The sequence below is a fragment of the Mobula hypostoma genome, chromosome 3 (genome assembly GCF_963921235.1).
Source record: "Mobula hypostoma chromosome 3, sMobHyp1.1, whole genome shotgun sequence".
Classification (NCBI taxonomy): Eukaryota; Metazoa; Chordata; class Chondrichthyes; order Myliobatiformes; family Myliobatidae; genus Mobula; species Mobula hypostoma.
Genome location: NC_086099.1, coordinates 11,104,929 through 11,126,404, shown reverse-complemented (window position 1 = coordinate 11,126,404; position 21,476 = coordinate 11,104,929). Strand labels below are relative to the sequence as shown.

At 38.3% G+C, this 21,476-nt stretch overlaps 1 protein-coding gene across 15 annotated transcripts in view; it reads left to right on the top strand.

The window, feature by feature from the left end:
* Window positions 1-21,476, top strand: part of LOC134343853 (transcription factor 4-like) — a 685,533-nt gene that overhangs the window by 482,649 nt on the left and 181,408 nt on the right. For 2 of the 15 annotated variants that reach the window (XM_063042656.1, XM_063042655.1), the window contains exon 1: window positions 9,085-9,228. The exons of the other annotated variants lie outside the window; for them this stretch is intronic. In XM_063042656.1, the coding sequence (XP_062898726.1) occupies window positions 9,160-9,228 (69 nt within the window). In that variant the 5' untranslated portion in view covers window positions 9,085-9,159. Of the gene's footprint in view, window positions 1-9,084; window positions 9,229-21,476 lie in introns of those variants that run through there. 15 annotated transcript variants of the gene reach the window in all.

Here is a 21,476-nt window from a genome sequence, read left to right as displayed (position 1 = left end):
AACTAGTGAATCAGTTTGAATTATCAGGAATTTCAGTATTTCACGTCACTCTGTATGTGAGAACACGCCACCTGACAGGTTGGCTAAATTAAGTATAATGGAGATAAAATTTTCATCACTATTAATTATAAATACTGAATTACTAATACCTGGAAACAAACATAAAAATATAAGTTTGCACTGATAACTGGAAACAGGTTATTTTTCTTCCCCAACCAACCATTTTGATTTTATTTATTATTGTTTTCTCATTATGATCAACCATTTTTTTCTTTGAACTTTTTTTAAACTGAATTAGTGAACTGAAATTTTATTGAGAAATCTGCCAGTGGCTTAATAGAGGAAGTTCAGAACAAAAGATAGGTTTTGAAAATGTATTCTGAGCATAGCTATCGTTTTCATAAATTGGCTGCTTTTAATTACAACAGCCACATTCATTTTTTAAATTAAATTTAGTTAAACACAATATGCATGCCAGATATTTTAAAACACCCTTCCCAAAACCTGATGTGCTTCAAACTGAAGACTGCAACAGAAAAGTAATTTCAAAGTAGTTCGAATATTTACACTCATCAAAATATGTATTACATATAATGTATATTAAAATATGTTATGCCTCTATAATATTAATGAGTCAAATTCTTTTTGAATATGAAGTTAGTAGACATTTTATTTCAAGCCAATATTGCAGTTTCAAAGTTCTTTTAGTATTTGCTGTCAAATTTGTGACAATATCTAAGTCCCTTGATCAATTTATACCCTGGTCACATGCTCCTAAGTGTCTGTCTGTTAGTCTATATTTAAGCTGTGAAAATTTTTGAAACTTTACATTGAATTAAGTAACTATTAACATATTGTGGCTAAATCTGATATTTTAATTTTGTACCTTGCTTCTCAAGCTTAGAAAGATGTATTGATTCACATTTGCATCTGCTACTCGGGAGGGGGGATCAGAGGAAGAAGTATTTGATATCTTCAAGATTAATTAGTGGCAAGGAAAACTATTTATGGTAACATTTAACGTGGAGAAAACCTTTGAAGCTCTGGCACACAATCTTTTCAATGTTCCTTCACATGCACGTTGTTTCTTATTAGTATAATTATGTTTTTGATTTCAACAACTCTAAAGTACCTTGATGAATATAAGTTGTTTAGATCAGAAGTTTGGGGAGATTTACAATGTGCAATTTTCTTTACTTGATTACTTGAAAGAATATTCTAGATTCTTTAGGCAGGGTGATAATTTTCCAGTATGTGCAACTGAAGTGTAAACTGTTTGCAATTCTGGCAGTATTCTGTATCCGAGTGTGAGTGAGTGAGTGAGAGAGAGAGAGAGTGAGTGTGTGTGTGTGTGTGTGTGTGTGTATGTATGTATGTATGTATGGGGGGGGACATTGCTCATCGCGTTACTATGCTTCTGCACTCTTACATTCGTGTTGTGACAAATAAATGGCTTTATGGGAGAGGGAGAGGGAATTATTTTGCTTCGTTAACAGAATGCTGGTGTGTTCCAGGTTGTTAATTGGCACAGCATCTCAAGGATTTTTACATCGCCGTGTGGTCCAAAGCATTTTATCCCATTATTTTGAGCTCTAATTTCCTTTATTGCTAAAATATCCATTGATGTCTTTTAATGCAACAAGTTACGCAGTTCTGAAAAGTACGCTGAAGGTATGAGTAACTTACTTGAACATTTTAACTACCTTTATTTTTGGAGGGGGGGAAGTGGATTTCAGCTAAAGAATCACCATAAGGTCTGCATCGCATTTTTAATTTAGTAACTAACATATGAATACATTTGCATATTAATTAGTTGCAGATTAAATCATGCATACATAAGAGCTTCCTTACTGCGTTCAGTGTTTGTCAAAAGCCTCAAGTCTGAAGCTGATGACTGCTGCGTAAAAGATTATTCACTGCTTTTTTAAAAATATATTTTTATACAGACAAAGTATCATTCAGAGATCTTTTTAGATTTTGATTAGTCTTGCAAAAATGACAATTTATACCTGGATGTCCCTTCTGAGCTTAATTTTTGGTGCATCAATTTCCTGTTCATAATCATGTTAAACACCTCCTTAATTGCATAGCATATCACTGTTAACTCTTTAAACACAGACTGCCTTTTGAATATTTTAATTTCAAAGTAAATTTTATTATCAAAGTACATATCTGTCACCAGATACCACCCTGAGGTTTATTTACTTGCAGGCATTCGCAGTACATACAAAGAAGCGCAATAGAATCACTGAAAAATTGGAAAGGCAGACAAACAACCGGTGTGCAAAAGACAAATTATGCAAAGACAAAAAGGAAACAACAAAATAATAATATTAATAAATAAATACTGAGAACATGATTTGTAGAGTCTTTGAAAGTGGGTCCATATAGGTTGTAGAATCAGTTCAGAGTTGTGGTGAGTGAAGTTATCCATTCTGGATCAGGAACTTGATGGGTGAGGAGTAATAAATGTTCCTGAATGTGGTGGTGAGGGACCTGAGGCTCCTGTACCTCCTTCCCAATGGCAGCAGTGAAAGGAGAGCATGGCCTGGATGGTGGGGGTCCTTGATGATGGATGCTGCTTTCCTGCGACAGCACTCCAAGTAGATGTGCTCAGTGGTGGGAGGGCTTTACCTGTGATGGAGGGGCAGATGATGAACACTCCCTCACTATTTTTGCTCTCTTTTTGTGCTACCTATTTACATATTAATGTGTAAATATATTTTTTAAATATTTACCAAAAAAAATGTCATGACATGTCATTGATAGTAAATCTGATTCTGAGTCAATGTCCTTTGATTTGCATCTATAAGGAACAAAATTCAACTTACTAAATGCTCCGAAACCTTCTGAGCATCTTTGGAAACTGAGCAAGAGAAGATGTATATTGTCTATCTAATAATGAGCAAACCATAAGTGGAGCAAGTGAAATCCAGTTAGCTAATCCATGATCCCAAAGCTTCTACATTTTGTATGGATCAGTAAATCGTGCTTCTGTGCACAGCCTTTGGCACTGATTTCATTGAAAAAGAGTGAAGTTATCTCCATTTTAGATCAGTTGAGTGCCAGCTCTGACCATTGTTCCAGATGCCAAGTATGCACTCCACTGCCTGGGAAGATGCTTCGCCACTGTGGGAGGGGGTTTTAGGGGATTTTGGCACTTGCGATGACAAGATTCTGTGTACTGTACAAAATTATCCGAACATTAGCAAGAAAGTCAAATGCACAACAATTTTCTGGTTGTCATATTAATCCAGTTTTGGTGGTGGCACGTCATTATTACCAGGGAGGTTGGTGAAGTTCATTATTCTGTGATTGTGGCCTCTTGCACCTTACTAACACACACAAAGTGCTGGAGAACTCAGCAGGTCAGGTGGCATCTATGAAGACGAATAGACAGTTGACCTTTCTGGCCAAGATCTGGTGACTGGGAATTCTCTCCATAGATTCAAGTGTAATGGAGAACAGAATAATTGTGATCTGGATCCAATGCAGCACAAAAAATATACATACATAAGATAGCTTATATGCATAGACAGGTTGTATGTCCATAATATGATGCTAGACAAGATGCTGCCTGGCCTGCTGAACTCCTCCAGCGTTTTGTGTTTGTTACTCCAGATTTCCAGCATCTGCCAAATCACTTGTGTTTATGATTTCTTGCTCTTTAATTTCCAATGAGATAATCATTTCCTTTTCACTTTATAATTTCACCAAATAATATTTGATTTATCAGAAGTGTTCCTCTACAAATTACAGTCCCTGCCGTTCTTAGTTGTTTTTTTTATTTTATGTTGTTGAAATCATTAATGTTTTGACATCCCCCTCCCTCTACCCTTATTCTAGTTTATTCTCCCTTCCTTTCCAGTCCTGATCTTCCCATAACCAATAGACTCAATTTCAGCAATTCTTCATCTCATATTCTCAATATTTATTGCTTATTTATTTATTATTATTATTTATTTATTTTTATTTTTTTTGCACAATTTGTTGTCTTCTGCACTCTGGTTGAATGTCCAAGTTGGGCAAACAGTCCTTGATTGGCTATTATTCTATAGATCTATTAAGTACGCCTGTAAAAAAAAATGTATCTCAACAACACTCACACAAGTTGTATATGGTGACATATATGCACGTTGATAGAATTTTACTTTAAATTTTGCACTTTGAAGGGTGTCAGTCTGAAACATCAAATGTTTATTCCCCTCCGTAGATGCTGCCTGACCTGCTGAGTTCCTCCAGCATTTTGTGTGTGTTGCTCTAAATGTTTTAACCTGTCTGGTTCTTAAATACCGGTTTCATTCTCCCTTTCAGTTATATTTATGCTATTAATTTTCTAGTTGTAATATTAATCCAGTGTTGTAGGTGACACTTGATCACCACAAGGGAAGGTTGGTGGAGTTGATTGTGTTACTTTGATATGCACCTGTAACTAGTCAGAAATTGAAACCTTTTGCCAGCTCAACAGCTGTGGGTGAAGAGCAGTCTTCATTGCAAGTGTGAATTCTTCATCATCAAATTTAAGTAATTTCATGGGTCAGATTTGACAGCCCAAAGTCAACAAATGCCAGCCAATTAGTTTATTCAATCATAAATTCTAGGGATTCTGCAGGTGTGGGAAATCCAGAGAAACACAGATAAAATACTGGAGGAACTCAACAGGTCAGGCAGCATCTAAGGTAATGAATAAGTAATCAACGTTTTGGGCCAAGATACTCATCAGGACTGGAATGGAAGGGGATGAAGCCAGAATAAGAAGGTGGGGGTGGGCAGGAGTTGGTGAAGCCAGGGGGGATGAATTGAGAAACTGGGAAGTGATAGGTGGAAAAAGTAAAGGGCTGGAGAAGAAGGAATCTGATGTGAGAGGAGAGTGGACCATGGGAGAAGGGGAAGGAGCAGGGTCACCAGGAGCGGTGATAGGCAGCTGAGGAGAAGAGAAGAGGTAAGAGAGGGGTCAGAGTGGGGAATTGAAGATGGAAGAGGGATAGGGAAAAATTTAGTTCAATCAGCTGCCAACTTGGAACAAAAAAAAGTTTGAACTGATGTCATCAATGCCCTCACTGAGGAACTTTTCTATTAAGAGAATTTCTTTTCAAGATAAAGTGAATATAGGAATTCAAATTAATTGTGAATGCTCTAGACACCTTTAGATTTTAAAATTTCAAGTTGTGCCCTTTTTTAAATCAGATAAAATGTCTGTAATTTGGGAACATAAACCCATGCTTTTCCTTGACGTGAAAGATCTCCTACATAGTTTCCACATGTTTATGTTAGACAGCTTTCATTAGAAACATGGAGTTGAATTTCAGAAGGTTCAGTTGAATTGAAATGGATTGGTTCCCAATGTGGACTTCGATATGAATTTGCTGAGGCTTTTTTAGGGCACAGGTCAAACCACACTTGGAATATGTTGAGCTGTTTTGGGCCCCTTACTTAAGAAGTTATGTACTGACATTGGAGAAGGTCTAGAGCAGGTTCACACAAATGAACCCCGAAATGAAAGGATTAATGTATGAGTAGCATTTGTTCTCACTAGAGTTTAGAAGAATGAGGGGCGGAGCTCATTGAAACCTATAGAAAATTGAAAGACTAAATAAAGATGATGTGGAAGGGATGCTTCCTACAGTTGGAGAGTCTAGGACCGGAGGGCACAGCCTCCAAATACAACAATGTCCCCTTGGAGCAGAGTAGGAGGAATTTCTTTAGCCAGAGGGCAATGAATCTATTGAATTCATTGCCACAGACAACTGTGAGGGCAAGTTACTGGGTATATTTAAAGTGGATGTTGATAGGTTCTTGATTAGTAAAGGCTCCTTAATTGCCGAATGGCTTAATTCTGCTCCTATGTCTTATGGTCTATGGGTTTTGCTGTATTTAATGGGTAAGGAGAGAATCAGTGAGCTAGATGTCCTTTCTCCACCCTGTCCACCTTTGATAGGTAAACTCGTGGATGTGACACTATGGCCAATGTTCCCTCATAATTTGTAATGATCAATGTGTGCAAAAATCTTATGCTGTGCAGTTTTTTGCTCAGTGACAACAACGTGTGCACACGGAATAATTTTTTCAATAAAAACGCTGTAACACCATAAGACAGAGGAACAGAATTAGACCATTTGGTCCATCAGGTCTGCTGTGCTATCCCATCCCATCATGGCTGATTTTTTTTGTCCCTCACAACCCCATTCTCCTGTTTTCTTCCCTGTAACCTTTTGATGTCCTTTCTAATTAAGATAGGTAGATAAAGGATCAAGATAATCAATCTAATTTGGTTCACTGCCATTGCTTCTAACTCTGTGGGGCATTAGCTCCACTGGGAGCATTTTGTATCTCAGTCTAAGAAAGGATGGAATTAGGTAGGCTCGAGTCTCTGACAGAACAGTATCCCTGTGTGGACCTCAGATGGGGGGTGGGATGATCAGCAATGATCTCACAGCAAAATAGCCTGCTAATGCCTCTTACACCAGAACTGGAGCTTTTAAATGTACTGTAGGAGGGGAAAACGGTGGCCCAAAATAAAATGTGTGCCTTTAGAATAAGATTGTATTAAAAACTGCTGAAGCCTCAGGTTTGCCCAGCATCCGTCAGGCTCCTGAATTGGCATGGATAACTTCTAATTCAGTTTCAATTAATCATCACTTACACATTGAAAGATACAGTGAAATGTATCATTTGATTTTAACAACCAACACAACTAAAGGTGTGCTTGGGGCAGCCCGCAAGTAATGCCATACATTCTGGTGCCAGCTTCCACTCACCACCACTCTGAACTGTTCCACAACCTGCAGACTCTCTTTCAAGAACTGTATAACTAATATTGTCATTATTATTTATTTATATTATTATTTTATTTGCACAACTTGTCTTCTTTTGCACATTGGTCACTTGCTCATCTTTGCTAATGTATAACTTTTCATAAATAGTATTTCTTTATTTTCCTCCAAATGCCTGCAAGAAAATGAGTCTCCAGGTAGTATATTGTAACTTTGAACTTTGACCTTCCTTGTTTTTGGAAGTGCCAATACCACAAAATAACAAAGGTATGGAGAGTGAAGGCAATTATTAGAGAAGTACTTGCCCTGCAATCTTCATTTTGTTGCAGGCTCCTAAGTATAACGGCCTTGCTGTTATGCTGAAGTGGGGGGTGGGGGTGCTTGGAGGGGTGAAGATGGAATAATTTTTGGGAAAAGAAAATTGACTATTTCCTGTTGAATGCCTGAATTAGACCATCAGAAATCAGCAATCCGGAAATTGGAGTAGAGCGCCATGGAGCCAATGTGCTTCAAAACTATAGAAACTCAGGTTAATTAGGTTGAAATTATTCAAGCTTTTTCACAAACAAACATGTCATGTGGCAAATGTCCTCCCGTGGGCTATGTTGGCTTTTTCGTTGTTTTGTTGGCAGTGTACTGTCTTAGGTGCACCTAAATCTTTAGCATTCAATAGATCTATGTGCAGCCAAGGTATAGTCTTTATATTATTCACACGTATTGTGTTGTTTGGCTTTGGGTCCTCACTATTCTTGATGATGGTGCATTTTAAGACTCAAAATTTAGAGTTTCACCCACATTTATTCACGAATGGTTCCACCTCTGATTTTTTTTTGCATTTAATCTTTCGTAAATGTTTACTTTATGTTAACATTTAAAGGGGAGGTGCAAGCAACATTCAGCATGGGAGGGTGGGGGCTGTGGAATGCATTTGGTGATGCTACACCGTTCAATACAATGAAGACTGAAAAAGCATTAAAAGTGAACAATTACAGGTCAACATTAAAAGGAAAAGGCAGAATGTTTCTGAAGTGTGAAAGGCCATTGCAGGGAATTGTGGAGTTCAATTTTTTTGGACTTGCTCCGGTTATAAGTACATTAGAGACTTTAAGGATGATTTAAAAAAAACGCATATGTGAAATGCATCAGATTGACAACTCACTGTTCTAATGAGAAGAAATCCTCAAAGCATGAAATTGGAATGAAATGTGTAATTATAATTCAAGTACTGTTTACTCCACTCTCCTGGGACTCAACATAAATACTGTGAGAGCGAGTCAGGTAGACAAAAGCATTATCCCACACCCTTCTCTCAGTAAAACGCAACTGTAGGCTTCAGCTGGCATTTTCTACCCTAACTTTAACTCAGTCCGTTCTCTTCTATGTGCATGTCTTATCGTCACTGGACATAGTAAAAGAGAAAAGGCATGTTTTAATTATTAAAATTCATTATGGGGAATTTTGGTACGCTCAGATAGCATTAGCTTCAGCATATGCAAATTATTTAGTTTCATTTGGGATCAATTCCCAAAGGTCCCCCTTCCCATGGTGCTCTGAATTTGGCAAAGGAGAAACCTGTTTCCCTGCTTAAATGGTGCTGCATGAATCCTTCCCTGGAAAAGAAATTTCTTTTAAATTATGTGTTGTTAATGTGCTTCTTTTGTGGTGTTCTCTGTGCGAGAGTCCGGCTTGCTTTTCCCGAAGCCGACCAGCTCTTGCTCTGTGGCTGACCAAAAAAGTCTGAAACCTGCCTATTTTAGCTGGGGTCATTTTGTTCTCCTTGTAGTTCTCCAGCAGCTGTGTACAATGCTGGGAGCTAGCCAGAAACAGAGACAGATGGTGCAGTTATTAGATGTGCATCATACGACTCCCTTCCTGCCACTAGCTTTTTAATCAAATTAAAAGAAAAAAAAGAGGAGTCAATTAACTGCATTTGTATTCAGCTCAATAATGTACCCTATTCTACTTTACCCCAAGGCAATTGAGTGGAAATCTGTAAAGTGGGGAGAGGCTATAGGTGAAGTTTTTTTTCGGATTTTCAGAATCGGTGATGTTTCACAGACTTAATCAAATACAGCGGAAAGTTGAATTTACTGTGCATTTTTTTTAGGAAGTCGCTCTCATTTGATGCTGGGCCTGCTTCCAGCTTTTAGCTCTGGGAAGAGAGTCGCTAGAGAGACATTGCCACAACCTTCCTTCCCCCCCCCCCTTTCCCTCACCACCCTCCCCTCCATCACGTCAAAAATGGTCTCTTCCTGCTTTGCATATTCACCATGCTTGGCCTGGCCATATGGGAAAATGCAACTGAAGGAATTGTTGTGAAAAAAAAAGACGGCGAGTTTGAAATAAAAGTTATTAGTGTGATACTGAAGAAAAGAATAAAAGAGCCATGTATTGTGCATACACAATACCCGGGATGGGTGGCAACTCATTAATGTACTACTATAATGGGAAAGCGGTAAGTTGAGCTGTTATACAAGGAATATATTAGGAAGTTTGTTTTATCCACAGTTTAAGAAATAGACTAGAAAACTGCTTTGCATTACCTCGGTGGCTGCCCGACTCATTTTGGTCACCAGAGGTTTTGTGGTACTCTTTACCAGTTTTACTTGATGTTGAACTTACTGTCATACCTCAGTTTAAAAAAAAGTACATGCATATATAAAGGGAGTTTGGAAAAGTTGACTATAATTTATTTTTCAAAAGAAAAAGACGATGCATTCTTTAATAAAATATCTGCAGACTGAAATATTTTAGTGCGGCGAGGGAAAAAGTCTGTCTGGAAATTTTGCGCGATGTGATGCAAAAGGTTTATTCTAGCCATCTGGGTGTTTATTATGTTTTTTCGTTACTGAGCTCTTGGAGAATGACTGGGAATATATTTTTTAAAATTTTTTCACCCACAGCTTTCTCTGCTCTGTCCCCAGTCCCTCTGCCTATTCCCGCTTTACAAACTGAAAGAGTGAAAAATCCAATTTGGAGGACTTGGAGGGAAGTGGTTACTGAGCACATATTTGTTTTCCTCCTTGTTGAGTTCACTCCATCTGAATCTAATCAGGTTAGGGTACTTAGGCCAAAAGGGAGCTATTACAAGCCTGCACCAAGATCCATTTGAACTGAGAGGATGGAGGCGAGCGGTTTTTAGTTTCACAGACAAAAAAAAACAGTGTATACAGATGAACATCTGTGAAATTGTAGCTTGCCAGCCAATATAACTTTAAATCTAACCTTCTACAGATACCGAGTTTTATTCAGTGAATTAAAAAAGTTAAGGTACACGAACACCTGATACTTTATGCTGTTTACAATTTTATTCCAAATCTGATTCATCATTCTTACCTATGTGTGCATCTCTCGTTCCTGGAAGGTCGGATAATAGTAGATTTGTTTTAAAGGGTAATTACAAAGCATCTGTTTGGATTATTTGTAACTGTATAAGACAGCAAAAAATAGATCAAGTTCTTTCACGTTAACCAGAAATTTAGTCATATGGTGTCAGAGAAGCTTCTGAACACCACCATGCTACATTGGAATAATCTTGATTAATATTAAGTCTCTACCAACAAAATAATGGAGTCAATTTATTCATAAACAATAATAAAAAACTTGGAATTTTAATTGTTATATCTAAAGTAGTGAATTACGATTACAATTTGAGACTGTGCCCACTGCAGAAGATGCAAACCGTGGTTACTAACTAATGGTGAAGCACACTTCTGATTTATGGAAAGTTATATGATTGTTATAATGGAATTCTGATACCATAGGCTTTCAGTAAACACAGATTTCCCCTTTGTACACAAACTTGACAATTATATTTTTGCGCAAAATACAGCGGGCATTGTTTTGGCTCTGCAGCGACATTGCGCCGGGCTTGAAATTATGCCAAACATCTTGCGGAGATTGTTTATGCCGTGTGCTGACCGCTGAAAGCTGAGGGTAAAGTCTTTATTCACGAGAATTGCGCTTTTCTTTCTAAAAAAAAAATTAATTTCTATTATCAACTTGAATATCTTTCACAGTATGTTTTCAAAGGGAGAGAAAAAAAGTACCAGCGATCTTTTCCTGGTTTTATTTAGTGCTTTATTTGTAACGTTGGCCGAAACATCGCGCATCAGTGGCAAGCAAAACAACTCTGAAGGTTCTATGGAGACTCCGACTGATTTTGGCAACAGATAGCTTTAGGCAGAGAAGGTAGAAAAAAATCAGAATAATGAATAAACAAAAGAAAAACAAAAGGCTACACAGCAACCTAATTACGAGGCATCGCCGTTATTTAAATTAGAGAGCTAGAAATCCAATTGCTATTGTTATGCATATTCATCCATTTAAAAAATAATTTTGTGTTTAAGATTTAATTTTTTTGTGATCTCTAATAGTGACAATAACCATAATTTTGTGTAACTTATTCCAGTTCATTTTTGAAAGTTGCTTTAGGAAAATTGGGATAGTCGGATTTAATTGTGGTCATTTGGTTGTCAGCAAAGCCAGACTTCAACCCTGATTACACAGATTGAAACAGTGAAGTTTTTATTTAACCCCATTTAATTTGGGAATCAAATGTATGATGTTAGAGTTTCTTTTAAAACTACAAAATTAAAACCTTCATGTAATTGTAAAAGTGTATGGGTTTGTAAATAAAAAATGAAATTAGCAGGTACATTTTGATGAAATTAGCAGTGATTGAAGAACTGAAAATGGAGAATGGTTGACAAATTTTTTCTAAAGTGTAGCATTTGCAAATTCTTTCAGTAAATCAGACATTTCATATAATTACCAGGAAAAACTCAGTCTTAAGGACTCCTATTTTTGTATGTAACTGTTGTTTACAAGGTAAACGGAGAAATTTAAACCTTATAATTAATATTTAAAAATTTTAAATCTTTTTCTGAAGGGGATTTTCAACAGTTGATGTTTGTGAAAAGCAGCATCCTGCTTGCTTGTGAACAAAATTAATTTCCCAAATACGGTTTCTGATAGGAAGTGTGGTTAGATGAGTGTTAGGTTGCGGTAAATTTTGAAAATCCTTAACAATAAATTGCAAGATCTGGTACAAAGTATAGCATCCTTTAAATAAAATGCCTATTCCGCACGTAAATAGGAGGTTCGTTGTTCATGTCTGAACCTCTTAATGCATGGGACTTGTGCTCTTGTTGTAATTTTTGTTATTAGAGCAATTTACTGAGTACAGTGATTTTATTTAATGTGAAATACTCTGTCCACTGTAAAACTCAGCTCTTGAATAATAATAAGATTTGCTCTCATCCACTGAATAACACAGAATGTAGGACCATGAAATAAAAGCAGGAAAATATACAAAAATTAAAATATAGACATCTACTAAAATTGTGTTTCAGAAACTTTTGGCTTGAAACCAGCAGTATATTCTACTGGGTGTGGGGTAAGGTGGGTGGGAAAGTGGGAATGAAGAGTTCTTTCATTCTCCTTTACACTTATGTACTGGAAATGACATTAAACCATCTTGAATCTTCTAATTTAGACGTCATAAATCTTATTCTTAATGTTGAACTTAAATGTGTAAGTAATGCTTGAAAATTTTTCAGCAATAGATCCTTTTTAAAGAGGGCTTTTTGTCTGATTTTTAGCATGAGATATTTCTATTGAGCGGATCATGTGAGTGTCCAGGCTTAGGAGTTGGTCTGCTTGCCAAATGGCCGTAGCAGTTCTAATTTCTCTCATATTGCTGTGCTGTATTTGAGAGGTACCCATTTTGTGACATGATTTAATGCCGGATTAGCCAAGTTAACCTGGCAAGAATTGACAATATTAATTTGTAATTTTCAATCATGCAAAAATCACAAAATTTTAAAACTGCTTGGTAGGATCAAAACCATAAGTAGTAGATCTACGGACAATGACAATATTATCAATAAATTGTGGTCTACTGGGGAACTGTTACATTAGCCTTGACAGAGTTTATTAAATTTGTCATGTTTCCAATTGCTTAAAGCAAGTGCTTGCTACCAGGAGTAATTCAGCAAGGGAATATAGTTATGTACATTTTTGTTTAGAGCAGAGTCATGATTGAACATGAAAAAATTATTTTAATAATTCCAACATCTGCAGAATCTCTTGTATTTAATAAATTCTGCACTTTTAATTTTAATATATATTTTAATTTCTATTTTGATAGTATGGAATGGAATTGGTTATTTAGGTCATATTTGATAGCCTGAAAAATGACTATACCTAACTCATGTTCTCAATATTATCTATTACTCATTCACTGATTCTATTGTATTTCTTTCTATCTACTGTGAATGCCTGCAAAAAAATGAATCTCAGGGCAGTATGTGGTGACATATACCTATTCGATAATCAATTTACTTTGAACTTTAATAACAGCAGTATACTGCAGCTGGGGTCCAAGACAATAATGGAGAGATAAATTAAGAATCTATCTATAGCACGGATTCTATGCACAAAAGTGTATAAACGTCACCAGAATTCAAATTTACTTTGAAGATCATTGAGGAAATTAACAAAAATGGGGATAATGACTGTAAGAGGAAACCCTCAAATGGATGAGGAATTTTGCTAAAGTAATTGATGAGATTACCTGTTACGATCCAAGCAAGTTCTGCTAGCTCTCACCCTTTCCAGTCAGCATTTGATATCGATGCTCTTCTCAAATGTGCCAGTGTTGATTCTGCACAGATCCAATGTTGTAATCAGAAACCAATCTATGAGGCTTGAATGCATGAAAATATGTCATTGTTACCTGGGGTTTTAAACCATAATGTGAGTATCAAATTTCAAAATGTGTTCAATTTGAGTGTTCTGGTGTGCCTGCAGTTATTCAGCGTGGATATAGTTTGGCATCTTACTGCCACTTCAGAGATGAATGTAACTTTTGGATTGCTGCAGTTATGAGAGCAAATCTCTCATCCATCATTTTATTAATGTATATCTTTTAAACTGTAGTTGAACATATACCTGTCATTGTTGATATAAAAAATAATTTTGGGTATGAAAATTTGAAAGTTGATAGGTTTTTTTTTCAAATTTAATTTCAGCTCAAGCTATTTGTCATACTGCAAAGTTATATTCCAAATATGATTTTGTCAGAAATACTCAGAAAGAAAATAATTACTTGCCTTTACATATGTATATGATTAAATATATATCTGTTTAGGCAATGTTGTTTAAGATATTCTTTCTGAAATGAGTATGAGTACCTTGGGTTATATTTTACATGAAGATAGAACCACAACTTGTTTGAAGCAGACATTATAATATTTAATGTTTTAAAAGAAGAAATATTCAAGTGGATGAGCACTAGGTTAAGTACAAGAATGAGCTCTTCATTCATCCCTATATCAATGCACATACAAGAACAAAGTTCGGGATCAGAATCAAGTTTCATATCATACGCATGTGTCATAAAATTTGTTAACTTTGCAGCAGCAGTACAATGCAATACATGATTTTAGAGAGAAAAACAAAATTACAGTAACTGAATATATATATAATGTAAATAGTTAAATTAGATAAGTAGTATAAATATAGAAATATAAAAAGTAGTAAGGTAGTGTTCATGGGTTCAGTGTCCATTCAGAAGTTGGATGGCGGAGGGGAAGAAGCTGTTCCTGAAATGCAGAGTGTGTTTCTTCAGGTTTCTGAAACAGCGAGAAAAGGGCATGTCCTGGTTGGTGGGGGTCATCAGTGATGGACACTGCCTTCTGAGGTACTGCTTCTTAAAGATACCCTGGATACGATCCAAGGATGTCTAAGACAGAGGAGTAGAATTAGGTCATTTGGCCTTTCGAGTCTGCTCCGCCATTCAATCTTGGCTGGTCCTTTTTTTTCCCCCTCCTCAGCCCCACTCCCCGGACAACCGTACCTAGAAATTCATTTTCTTGCAGGTGGTCATGTTAGAGCAGAGAAATACAATAGAATCAATGAAAAACTACACATAAAGAAGTGTTACAGACATGACAGATAATTCAGTGCCTAAAAAAGTTAAATTTGCAATCAATTTCCATTATTAAATAGTGTTTTTCACATTATTGAAAAATGCTATATTTAAAATAGATTGCCAAAAATAATTGTGATATTAATACCACACAATAATTTTCCTTTTATGCTGTCTTCCAGTATTTTAATATTAATGCATTTAGTGGAAATAGTTTTTCATCTATCATAGTGAATATCTTAATTTCAATGTGTAAAATTCTTTTGGTGTCACTCTGAACAAGTTATGATAAATTTGTTATAAGACTACTAAATGGTTTCCTAGTACAGACTCTTGACCTCACAGTCTACCTCATTTTGATTTTACACTGTATTGTTCACCTGAACCATACTTTCCTTTCTCTTTAGTTATTCTGCATTCTGTTATTGTTTTTCCTTGTTCTACCTCAATGCACTGTGTAATGAATTGGTCTGTATGGAGGCCCTAGGTTAGCCGGGGTTGATCATGGATATTGCATGCTAGATGTCCACGTAGCACCATCAGTTGATATGCAAGCCAGGGTAGTACGATATGGGGAGCAAGCTGTTGCCCATGCAGTAGGGTCCCCCTCTCCACACTGCTGATGAATCCCAAGGAATGGCAGAGACCGATACAGTTTGGCACCAGTGGTGGTACAGGAGTTGCCAGTCAGCACTGAACTCAACATAGAACTGCACTGGGGACTTCAGCTCCAGATTGTTCCCTCAGGAAGTCTTAGCCATCAGTGGGTATAGCCACAAGGCAGCAGAGGTTTGAGATCAGAGTTTTTCTTCTCATAGACGAGCTTCCAACTATAACCCCATCCGCCCAAAGCGACTGGTTTTAAGGCGCCAGTAACCCACCTTTGTTCCTTCTCCTGCCAGTAGGAATGGTTCTGCTGGGCTTCGAAGCTAAGGTGGCCAGGTGCTGGACTTGATTGTCAGAGGCTGTTTGAGATCTTTTAATTTTGTGAGATGCAGCATGGCATAGGCCCTTCTGGCCCGTCAAGCCAGCCGCGCCGCCCAGCAGTTCCACGGTTTAATCCTAGCCTAATCACGGGACAATTTTCAATGAGCAATTAACCTACCAACTGGTACATCTTTGGACTGTGGGAGGAGACTGGAGTGCCTGGAGGAAAGCCAAGCAGTCAGAGGGAGAAGGTACGAACTCCTTACAGACAGAGGTGGGATTTGAACCCGGGTCATTGGTACTGTAAAGAGTTGTGCTAACCACTCAGCACTATGCCACCCTGCATCTATCAGATCCTCCTAACGTGATTATAGTGAGTCAATTCCAATTGCAAAGCCTAGGGTGTTGCCTTTACACTACACTTTTTAAGTTTATCCAGTTGCCTTCCTGTTGCCAGAATCTCTCCTTTCCCTCAGAACTAATATTATTGCTTTAGTGATGGTTAAGTTTGTGAACATTTCCTATTCCCCAAAGAAATGAAAGCTAATGAAAATGAAATCTGAGCTGATGTGGCATTGACAGCCCCCTGGGGATGGGTGGCATCGACAGCCCCCTGGGGATGGGTGGCATCGACAGCCCTCTGGGGATGGGTGGAGGTGGAGCAGAATCGCGGACCAGTCAGAGCCCAGCTATTCCACAAAAGCTCCTTCTGCAAATCTTCCACATTTCAACAACATGATCAGCACTGCAGCAATTCCACTTTGCTAAAACAAATCTCATAGTATGGCAGTGAATTGTTAAGCTGGATTCCCTTTGAGTTCTAGAGTTACTTAACAGAGAATCATTTTAACGCGCATTAACTACAAACTTATAAAACATTACCATGTTGCAAAGACAAACAAAAAGCCAATGTGCTGGTCCCTGCCATGATGCGACGCATGTTTCAGTTCTGATACTTGTATTTGTATTGAGCGTAAATGGTTAGAACGGAGAACATTACAGCACAGTGCAGATCCTTTGGCCCATAGTGTTGTGTGGACCCTTTAACCTACTGTAAGATCAATCAAATCCTTCCCTCCTACGTAGTCCTTTGTTTTTTTTTATCATCCTTGTGCCTTTTTTAAGAGATTCTTAGAAGTCTCTAATGTATCTGCCTCTACCAGCACCCTTGGCGAAGCGTTCCATGCACTCACCAGTCTCTGTGCTGAAAACACCTCTGACATCACCCCATACTTTCCTCCAACCAGCTTAAAATTATGGTCCCAAGTATTAGCCATTTCCACCCCAAGGAAAAGCTTCTGGCTGTCCACTCAGTCTATGGCTCTCATCATCTTGTACACCTCTGCTAAGTGTCATCTCATCCTCCTTTGCTCTAGAGAAATGCCCTAGCTTGCTCAAATTATTGTTAATATCTCTTAAGGTACACTAACAATATGCTATCTCCCCACCTTCACCACTACTTGGTTACAGGCAAAACCACAATGAACCTTGGTAGAATTTCAAAGGAACTGAAGCATCTTTCTCTTTCTTGCTCTTCTAACGCATCTAGCACATTTTGCCACATCCTTTTATGCTTCTGTGGTTGAAACTTTGACTCATTATCCCCAGTGCATGTAACCCCCATGTTGGGGTTTCCAGAAATTCTCACTAAATGAAATGTGGAAAATTCTCAGATTGCCAGCCAGAATTTTGAGATACGGAATAAAATCCTTTCATGAAAGTATATCAATCAACATAAGGGTTTTTTTTTCCAATTCACATTTCTTCAAGCACATGTCGGTTATGTGAGTTTGAGATACAGCCCATTTTCTAGGAATGTAACCCACACCCCATAATATGGATGTGCTGACATTGAAGAGGGTTCACAGTAGGTTCACAAAAATGATTCTGGGATTGAGAAGATTGTCATATGAGGAGCGTTTGATGGCTCTGGGTCTGGAATCACTGGAGTTCAGAAGAATGAGGGGAAATCTCATTGAAAACTATCAGATGTTTAAAGGCCTTGATAAAGTAAATTTGGAGAAGATGTTTGTTATGGTGGGAAGTCTAAGACCAGAGAACACAGCCTCAGAATAGAGGGACATCCATTTAGAATGGAGATGAGGAAGAATTTCTTTAGCCACGGGTTGGTAAATCTGTGGAATTCATTGCCACAGGCGGCTGTGTAGGCTAAGTCTTTGGGTATGTTTAAGGCAAAGGTTGATAGATTCTTGATTATTTGGGCCTTGAAGGGATATGGGAAGAAGGCAGGAGATTGGGGTTGAGAGAGAGATGGCTCAGTCATGATGATATGGCAGAGCAGATGGGCCAAATGGCCTAATTCTGGACTCACTTATACCTCAAAACTCTAGAAAAGTCTACATTCCCGAACCCTCCCTTCCTCTTTCTCAAACTCAAAGCCTGCTTCTTATGTCTCGTCCTTGTGTTTAGTCCTTAGTTCATATTTTGCTCTTCCTCCATTCTTCAACTTAGGTTCAGGGACATAAATGAAAAGAGGTGTCTTTCTGGACCCATAAGGACAGTGAAGATGTTCAAAAAACTGTCTCTATTTTGCATTCCAGTTTTGTGAAGTCATTTCTCAGGGTCTAAAAAAAATGCAGTTTAATTTAAAATAAGAAACTACAATTTGCATAAGTTGCAAATCTTCCGCATAAACACAAGAGATCCTGCAGATTCTGGAAATCCTGTACAACACACGCCAAGTGGTGGTTGAGCTCAGCAAGTCAGGTAGCATCTATTGAAATGAACAAACAGTTGACGTTTTGGCCCAAGACCCTTCTTCAGAACTGAAACAAAATGAGGAAGGCACCAGAATAAAGAGTTTAGGGTGGGGGGGGGAGGGGAAGGAGGCTAGCTGGAAGGTAATAGGTGAAACCAGGTTGGTGGGGAAGGTAAAGCACTGGAAAAGGAGGAATCTGATAAGAAAGGAGAATGGACCATTGGAGAAAGGGAAGGAGGAGGGGCACCGGGGGAAGTAATAGACAGGTGCGGAGAAGAGATAAGGGGCCAGAGTGGGGAAATGAAGAAGAGGGAAGTGGACGGAGATTTTTTTCTTCTATATTTCATCTTTATTTAAAAATAAAGGCAAAATGTGTAAGGTATAACTATAAGAATAGTTATTTGACATTTTTTTATTTAGAAGCTCATGGTCTGTCTGTTAGAGTCTTTTTGCATTAGACTATCCACAAAGTTCAGCCAAAGTATATGAGAGTCCAATACAGGCCCATCGACCCTCAATATTGCACCATCTTTTAACCTAATGCAACTCAATCTTACCCCACTGTTTCGCTATCATCCACGTGCCTGAGAACTTATTAAATGTCCCTAATGTATCTGCCTCTACCTCAGTTCATGTCCGCACATTCCATACTCCCACCACTCTCTTTATGTAAAAAGCTCACCTCTGACATCCCCATATACTTTCTTCCAATCACCTTAAACTTAAAAGCCATAAGGGCGCCTGGTAGTGTGGTGGTTAGCGCAATGCTATCGCAGCTCGGGCCGTCAGAGTTCTGGATTCAATCCCGGCATCCTCTATAAGGAGTCTGTACATCCTCCCCGTGGAATGCGTTGGATTTTCCCTGGTTTATTCCCACAGTCCAAAGACAAAACAACAAATTGTCCTGTGATGAGGTTAGGGTTAAGTCAGTGTGGTTGGGGTGGGGTGGGGGGGGCTGGTTGGGTAGCACAGCTCAAAGGGGTGGAAGGACCTATTCTGTGCTGTGTCTCTAAATAAATTATGCCCCATGTCCACCCGGGGAAAAAGTCTCTGACTGTCCACTCAGTCTATGCCTCTTAATCATCTTGTTCACCCATATCAAGTCACCTCTCATCCTCCTTCACTCCAAAGGGAAAAGCTCTAGCTCGCTCAGACCATCCTGAGAAGTCACGCTGTCTAATCCAGGCAGCATGCTGGTGAGGCTTCTTCTCTAAAGCTTTTACCTGCTTCCTATAATGACTGGACAGAAACTGACAATAATACTCCAAGTGTGGTCTAACCAGTGGTTTATAGAGCTGCACTATTACCGTGCAATTCTTGAATTCAATTCCCCGACAGATGAAGGCCAACACACTATGTGTCTTAACCTCCCTATCAACTTGTGTGGCAACTTTAAACACAGTTCTTTCAGCATGGTTCATAAAGTTCTGGGCTTCAGTCCTGTTCCTGAATGGATGCGCGTCCAGGCTTGAATGCAGTGTTTGGGCTGTGGGTCTGGTGTAGCTAAGCATTGAAACAATTGTGTTTACACTGATTTGGGTAGATCAAGAACCAGTACTTTGGCCTTTCTTATTTTCTTACAACGAAGTTCTAAAAGCATCTTCTAAATAAGCAGATAAGGAGGGAGCACTGATATGGAGATATTCACTTTTATCACTGGTATGGAGTGACAACTGGTGTCACCGGTACTGAGGGGCCACTACACAGGATCAGAAAAAGCTGCAGAAAATTGAAAACTCTGCTGCCTTTATCATGGACACCAGCTTCCCCAGCATTGAGGACACCTTCAAAAGGGGATGCCTCAAAAAGGTGGCATTCATCATTAAAAACCCCCATCATCCAGGGCATGCCCTCTTCTCATCGCTACCATCAGGGATGAGGTACAGAAACCTGAAGACGTAGACTCAACTTTTTAGAAATAGCATCTTCTCCTCCGGCATTGGATTTCTGAATAGACAATGAACCCATGTACACTACCTCACTATTTTTTTTTCTTTTTTTTGACTCTTTTTTTCACTACTTAGTTAATTTAGTTTCTATATGTTTCTTATTGTAATTTATAGTTTTCATTATTATGTATTGCAATGTACTGCTGCCACAAAATAACAAATTTTGCAACATACACTAGTGATAGAAATCCCGGGTCTGATTCAGAGAAAAGACCGAACTCGCTCCACCTTTCATCATAAAATATGCTCTCCTAATCCAGGCAGCATCCTGGTAAATCAAGCCTGCACCACCTAAAGCTGCAGAAACTCCAACCTGTCATGGCTTAATGTATTTTCTTCCTCTCCATTCCCCCCTACCATGGCTGTTTGGATAGTCTTCCTTAACCCAGGGCTTCAGTTACTCACTAACTTTATGAGTGCTGAAAAACTTCAGCATTTGTCAAGCTATTCAGGAAGTTTGCTGAGATGATTACCTGCAGAACTGCTCACCCATACTCATTGATACCTCCGTCTTGTGTATCAATGATTATCTGTATTTCACTTTTTATTAAGGGCATTTGCAAAAGGATAGTTGCTTGACATTTCTTCTAAAGAATCTTGCTACTCCTACTTTGCTCTATCCATCTATCCGATTGCCTCTCTGTCTATCTATTTGTCCCTTTATTTCTATCTACCTGGCTATTTATAGTTCAAAGTAATTCTTATGGAATGCACTGTTCTTCTGCTGTAAAGTAATGAATTTCTCGACCTTTGTCAGTGATAATAATCCTGATTCTGTGGTGTGTTTGTAAACACACAGCTTGGAACATCTTTTCACTTTTAACTTAATGTAAATGTTCCAACCTCTAGCAATTAGTAATGTATCCCATCCTGAATTCCAGCTTGCCCATTATATCCTGTGCTCTCCACCACCTGGAAAGCCTTCATGTCCTTATACCTTTGTAGTCTCACCTTGCTTTCCTTCTAACCTCCTCCAAACTAGATTTATGAGAGCTGAAAGGAATATATATTCATAAATGTGCCACAAAAGAGCCAGTAACATCATGAAGGATCCCACCCACTCTGCTCAGGGACTGTTTGTCCCACTCCCATCAGGAAGGAGGTTATGTAGCGTCCACTTCAGGATCACCAGACTCAAAAACAGCTACTTTCCCCAGGCAGTAAGGCTGATCAAC